The sequence below is a fragment of the Tupaia chinensis genome, unplaced genomic scaffold (genome assembly GCF_000334495.1).
Source record: "Tupaia chinensis unplaced genomic scaffold, TupChi_1.0 Scaffold145396_1, whole genome shotgun sequence".
NCBI classification, from domain to species: domain Eukaryota; kingdom Metazoa; phylum Chordata; class Mammalia; order Scandentia; family Tupaiidae; genus Tupaia; species Tupaia belangeri.
This window is the reverse complement of record NW_006205257.1, coordinates 2,086,265-2,093,635: the sequence shown is the minus strand read 5'-3', so window position 1 is coordinate 2,093,635 and position 7,371 is coordinate 2,086,265. Positions and strand designations below refer to the sequence as shown.

The 7,371-nt window shown below is 36.6% G+C and overlaps 1 protein-coding gene across 1 annotated transcript in view; it reads left to right on the top strand.

Moving 5' to 3' along the window:
- TDRD12 (tudor domain containing 12) overlaps positions 1–7,371 on the top strand; it is a 96,946-nt gene that overhangs the window by 59,128 nt on the left and 30,447 nt on the right. The window contains 2 exon segments of the mRNA XM_027768073.1: positions 756–912; positions 1,693–1,820. Coding sequence (XP_027623874.1) covers positions 756–912; positions 1,693–1,820 — 285 coding nt within the window.

The window sequence follows — 7,371 nt, the reverse complement described above, 5'->3', positions numbered from 1 at the left end:
TGGGTTTTTTTTTTTTTTTTTTGCTATAGGGCACATGCGCTCGCCAGACAGACAGAGAGAGACAGAGAGATAGAAAGTGAGAAATCACACCCCCCCCAGAGGGGATGGCCACGCCGCAATCCCTTCACCTCCATTCTCCTCTTGGGACTTTGGGCACGTACGCACACGCGCCCGGTGTGAGTTTAAGCCACCGGGTCTGGAACTCGAACCACCATCAACTATGTGGGAGTCCAGCGACAGCCATTATGCTAACTGCTGGTCCCAATACACTGAGTCTTTCTTAAGGCTTAAACTAAGCACTTCCATTTCTGTGAAGAATATCTTAGTTATTATATATTAATTAAATTAAATTAATATATTCATATCTCCTCAATTAATTAGCAGCTGACCCCTGCTGTGATGCAACTCATGTTGATGCAGAATCCCAACTGGGGGCAAATGGGCCGTCCCTTTGCCCACTTGTTTGCCCTTTCTATCTCCCTGCTTTCCCCATGCTGCCACGGTCAGCCTGTTTTCATGTCTATGCCTGGAAGGTGACACTCATCTGGATCTGCATAAAGTAAAGAGGATACTCTAAGCCTCTAAATTCATTTTAATGACATTATATTTTAACTTTTCTGAGCTATATGATGTTGATGATAGCAGAAACGTATGTAGTGCTTGTTGTATGCAAGGAGATGCTCTGGATGTTTTGCATATACTATGTCTGATCCTAACTAGTATTCAAAATTACTTGAACGTATTTGTCTTTGCAGCCTCTTGCAGTCATCGTGTGCCCTGGGTGGAAAAAGGCCCAATTTATTTTTGAATTGTTGGGAGATTATAGCATATTCTCCAGACCTCTTCATCCTGTGTTATTAACAATTGGACTACACAAAGATGAAGCCAGAAATACGAAAATTCCAAGAGCATGTAAGCATACTTTCCAAGCTGTTTAATTTTCCCTTCAGAAGACAGTAGAACCCTGCCCAAGCACGCCGGAGATCCGCAGATGACACGGCTTGTGTGAGGAGGTGGTTCGTGGTCACTAGGCCAGACTGGACTCAGTGGTTGCTGATGGTTATTGATTACGACAGTTTGATCTTAACCTAGATCTGTTTCTTTTAAAAAACTCTATGATTTCATTCATTTATCACCTGCTTGCCGAATATCATCTGTTTGTTAGATGCTGGACACACAGTGTCAACTAAAACCCTCTCTACCTTTCAGGAGTGCATAACCTGCGGGAGCCCAGGGATTTAATCAAGTCATGTCAGGGGCTATACCCGGCAGGCAGGAGTTTTGCCTCACTCATCTAGCTGAAAAGAAAAAAACAGTGTTTTGGGACCAGCAGTTGGTGTAATAGCTATGTCACTGGACTCCCATGTAGTCAACCACAGTTCGATTCCTGAACCCGGTGGCTTAAACTCATGCCAGGTGCATGTGCGTGCGTGCCCAAGATCTTGAGAGGAGAATGAAGGAGAAGGGATTGTAGCATTGGCCATCCCCTATGGGGGGGGGGCAATTTCTCACTTTCTGTCTCTCTGGTGAGCGCACGTATCCTAAAGCAAAAAGCTCTCCAAAAAAAAAAATAAGGTGTTTTGTCTTAAGTAGAAGGCATTTCTAGAAAGTATATAGAATCTTGGCAAAAGAAATGTTAGAAAACCTGTGGAGAATCTAAGATGTTCATTGTTTTTTTCTTTTAAAATGTAGGTGATGTGATTGTTACAACACCACATAGCCTCCTGCGACTTTTCACATATCAAAGCTTATTGTTTCTTAGACTCTGTCACCTGATTTTGGATGAGGTGGAAGTATTATTCTTTGAAGCAAGTGAACAAGTATGTATGATATCCACTGAGATGTAATTATTGTTTAAAATATATACATAAATGTACATACATACATAAACACACATTTCTCAAATATATATAATTAAAACCTTAACTGCTGGGCCAACAGGTGGCATGGTGGCTGAGGCACTAGACTCTTACATGGCTGATGCAATTTGAGTCCCTGACCTAGTGGCTTGCTTTCTCACTTTCCCTTTTTCTTGCTCTCTCTGGTCGAATTTAAAAAATAGTAACAAATGGAATTCAATGAATAAATAATTCTTTGGGAAAAAAAAAAGGAAACCTTAACTGCTTTCAGGAATCAAGAAAGTATCTAGTTCGGAAATACCTTGGTTAATCTAAACATTTTTTTCCCTTTAATTTCTATAATTAAGAGAAAATATTTATCTGGAATTGTCTTCCCAGTGTTAAAGTTCCCTTTGAAGAGCAAAAGTTTCTTCCCATGGAAATTTTCTAAAGTTTTAAAAATAGTTATTCTTGTGATTTCTTATTTACATGACTTTCGTCCATCTTTGTGGGATATGGTGTGATTTTTCTAAGCATGTGTACAATGTATACTAATCAAATCTAGGATATAAACATATTCACCATCTTCAACATGGAACATTACATTATGTAATGCATGTTGGAAATTTGCACTACGGGTTTTTTGAAGTATTTATTAAATTGTCAATGACATTCTTTACCGTGGTACACCTTTCCATAACCTATTCTATTTGATTTCATCCACTTTTGTGACCGTTAACTAATTACTCTCAATCTGCCCCCTTCCAGCTTCTAGCATCTACCATAGTTCTCGCTAACTCTATGCTGTGGAGTCCTTTGGTTTCCATTAGTGGGTGAGGACCTTTGGTACATGTTAAGCTGGGACATACAGTATTTGTCTTTCATAGCCTGACTTATTTCACTTAGCATTATATCTTCGAGGTTCATCCCTTTGTCCCAAATTCATCGTTCTTTATGGCTGAGTCGTAATCCACCGTATGGACTACCATATTTTCTTTATCCATTTTATCAGTTTGGGGGCATATAGGTTGATTCCTTGACTTAGCTACCATGAATAATGCCGCAGTAAACAAGGATATGCAAATGTTTCTCTAATAGATTGATTTCCTGTTCTTTGGGTATATACCAAATAGTGAGATTACTGGGTCAAAAGGTAGTTTTATTTTTAGATTCTTGAGGAACCTTCATACTGTTTTCCACAGTAGCTGTACTAGCCACTGATAATTGTTGCCACTAACAGTGTATAAGGGTTCCTCTTTCTCTGAAGCCTTGCCAATACTTATTGTTCTTTATATTTTTGAATTGTTTGAAAATATTTTCTCTTAAGACCAGCAGCTGGTGTAATGGTTATGTCACTGGACTCCCACATAGTTGACTGTGATTCAAGTCTAAACCTGGCGGTTTAAGACTCACACCGGGTGCATGTGCATGTATGCCCAAAATTCTGAGAGGAGAATGGAGGAGATGGGATTGCAGTGTGGCCATCTTCCCACAGGGATGATTTCTTGCTTTCTGTCTCTCTGTCTCTGCCCTTCTGGTGAGCGCAAACACCTCTGTAAAAAAAAAAAAAAAAAAAAAACAATATTTTCTCTTATTCTGTGGGTTGTCTCTTTACTCTGTATATTGTTTCCTTTGTTGTGAAGGAGCTTTCTAGCTTAGGTAATCTCACATGTCTATTTTTGATGGTGGTGTAATTTAGGATTTTTATTTTAAGAAATTTTTGCTAGAGCTAGCCTGGTAACCTAATGGTTAAAGGAACCACATCCCACATGGCCAACTGTGATTTGGATCCTGGCCCTGGCAGCTTGAAGCAATGGAGGATGAAGCAATGGAGGAGCTGTGACCTGACCATGACTCATTGTGGGTACTTTCTCTCACTCTTTGTCTTTCTCTCTCTGTATATTTCAGTCTTTCTCTGATGAGCACAGGCAACCTTTAGCAATTTTTTAAAAAAGTCTTAAAAAATAGGGACCAGCAGAAAAAAATATAAAAAATCAAAAGATCTTTGCCTAAATCAGTATCTTCAAATATTTCCCCTGTTCTTTCTTCAGCTATTTTTCTGATTTGTGATTTTTACATTTAAGTCTTTAATCCATTTTGAGTTAATTTTTATAAATGGCAAGAGAAAGGGGTCTAGTTTCATTCTTCTTTAAATGAACATATGTTTTTCCAGAACCATTTATTGAAGAAACTGTCTTTTCCCTACTGAATTGTCTTGGGACCTTTGTCAAAACAGTTGGCTGTATGTTGCTGGGTTTATTTCTGCGTTTTCTGTTCTGTTCCTTTGGTCTCTGTGTCTTGTTTTTGATCCAGTACCTTGTTATTTTGACTATTGTGGCTTTGTAATGTATTTTGAAGTCCGATAATTGTGATACCTCCAGCTTTATTCTTTTTACCCAGTATTGCTTTAGAAATTCAGGGTCTTATGATTCCAAACAATTTTTTTTTTCTATTTCTGCTAAAATAGAAAAATTTCAGAAGAATAAAAAGAATATTTTTTTTCTTTAAAATAAGAATTACATCAGATTTGTAGATGACTTTGGGAAGTTATTAACATTTTAATTGTATTGATTCTTTGAATCCATGAACAAGTGATATCTTGTTTTTAGTGTGTCTTTTTAATTCATTTCCTCAGTGTTTTATAGTTTTCATTGTAGAGGTCTTTTACTTCCTTTATTAAATTAATTCCTAGGTATTTTCTTTTCTTTGGTGACTATTATAAATGGAATTGATTTATTTATTTCTGTCTCTGTTTATTGTCAGTGTACAAAACTGCTACTGTTCTTTGGTATGTCAGTTTTGTATCCTAGAACTTTACTGAATTCATTTTTCACCTGTGAGGGTTTTTTTGGTAGAGTTTTTATGTTTTTGTATATAAGTGGTTGTGTCATATGCAAATAAGAACAGTTTAACTTCTTCCTTTCCTATTTAAATGCCTTTTATTTCATTCACTTACCTGATTACATTGGCTAGGATTTCCAGTACTGTGTTGAATAGGAGTGGAGAAAGTAGACATCCTTTTCTTGTTCCTATTATAAGAGGAAAAACTTTTCCTATTTAGAATGACGTTAGCTGTAAGTTTTTCTTATGGCCTTTCTTGTGTTAAGAAATATTCTTTCTGGAGCTGGCAGGTGACATAGTGGTTAAGTGTGTACTCCTACATGGCTGACTGTGGTTTGAGTCCTGGGCCTAGCGGCTTGCTTTTTTCACTACCCCCCACCCCCATCCTTCTCTGGTCAAATTAAAATAAATAAATAAAGTTAAATAAAATAATTCTTAAAAAAAATAAATATTCTTCTATATTTGTTATATTGAGTCTTAATCATGAAGGAATGTTGTGTTTTATCAAATGTTTTTCTGTGTCAATTGATAGAGCTTTTGTCTTTGTTAGTGTAATATATTGCATTTATTGTTTTGTGAATGTTGAACTATTTTTGCATCCCTGGGATGAATTCTACTTGATCATGTTGTATAATCTTTTTGATATATTATGGGTCTGACTTTTTAATATTTTAAGGATTATTGCATCTGTCTTCATTAGGGATATTGGTCTGTAGTTTTTTTCTTGTCTGTGTCAGCTTTTGATGGTGGCATCATAAAATGGATTTGGAAGGTTTCCTTCTATTTGAATATTTTAGACTAGTTTGATGTTGAGTTCTGTTGACTTTTTAAAAGATTTGTAGAATTCAACTGTGAAACCATCTGGATCTAAGCTTTTCTTTGTTGGGAAACTTTATTACTGATTCAGTCTTGTTACTTGTAATTGATCCCTTCAGGCTTTCTGTTTCTTCCTGGTTTAATCTAGGTATAATGTATGTGTCCAGAAATTTGTATATCTCCTTTAGGTTTTCTAGCATATAATCATTCATATTAATCCCTGTAATGTCTGTTCTAATGTAACCTTTTTTATTTCTGATTTCGTTTATCTGGTCTTTTATTTTTCTTAAGTTAGTTAGTCTAATAGTTAATTTTTTTATCCTCTCAAAAAACTAGCTTTTGTTTCATCGATATTTATTTCTGTTCTGATTTTTTTATTTCTCCCTTTTTATTTTTGGGTTTATTTTAGTCTTGCTTTTCCATTCTTTCAGTCACTAGGGTGTTTATTTGCCATCTTTCTATTTTGTTGTTGTGGACACTTACCTTTTAGTACTGCTTTCATAGTATCCCAAAGATTTCAAAGTGTTATGTTTTCATTATCATTTGTCTAAGAAATTTTAGAATTTCTTAATTTTTTTAGTAGTTCCAAAATTGTTTAGGGGTATACTGTTTAGTTTCCATCTATATCCATCTATATATTTAAATTTATTATTATTTTAAAATTTGCTCTAGGGGCCATGTACTCACCAGAGAGAGACAGAGGGAGATGGGAAATGAGAAAGCAAGTTGCAGGTCCAGGACTCAAACCACAGTCAACCATGTGGGAGTCCAACATCCTATCCACTATGCCATGGATCTATTTGAATATTTTCAGTAGTTCTTTTTGTTATTGATTTTTAGTTTCATTCCACTGTGGTTGGAAACAATACTAGATATGATTTATATTTTTCTTTTTAATTTGTAGAGGCTTATTTTGTACTTTGTTATGTGCTCTATCCTAGAGAATATCTTATGTATAGGTGAAAAGAGTGTATATTCTGTAGTTGTTGGGTGAAATGTTATATAAAAGTTGTAAATATCCATTTAATCCACTTGGCTTATGGTATAGTTTAACTCCAGTATCACGTTGTTTGTTTTGTATACATGATGTCGACGGAAAAAATATAACCAACTGCAAAATTAATAATTAATAATTAATGCGGTTTATTTCCAAGCCAACTGTGAGTGACCTAGGCCCGGAGAAGAGGCACACATGCCTTTTTCTCGGGGTGATCATGTACATAGGTTCCTTTTATTTGCTTTTGAGATTGACACACAACATTTAATTAAAAAATTTCCCATTGGTCTGGCCCAAAAAGGCGGGACATGTAGAAGGGGGGGGGCTTGTAGGTTATAGGTGGGTTCCACAAATTCTTAGGTCCGAGATTGGAAGGGAAAATCCCTGTCTTAGTTAAAGAAAGGCTTAATCTACATCTCAAGGAAAAGGGAAGTTCTGTGTCTTGGGAAGGCATAACCAAAAGAATACACCAATCAGTTGAAATATACATCTCAAAGATACTATGCCAGGGACAGGAGGTAGGAAGAATCCTGTTAATAGAAAGTAAATGGTCTGTTAATGTTTGTGGGCATGACTTCCCCAGTCCCCTTTTGAAAAGATTTTGGAAAAATAGGAAAAGTAGTCAGACTTCTGTCCACAGTCCCCCCTGTTGGCCAAAAATCATTCCTCTGAATGCATGTGTAGGCCACAAAATTGACAGGTCCCACGGTGCTAGGGAGACTCATCCCTAGGGGTCAGGTCCACGGTGCTAGGATGCTCATCCTAGGATTCAGGTCCCATGGTTACAGGCAGTGGAGTTCTGGGGGAAAGACATGTCTGACACAATAGTCACTTGTCTCTGGATGAAGGAAAAATCAGGCCTAAAAGTTCATTTGGGGA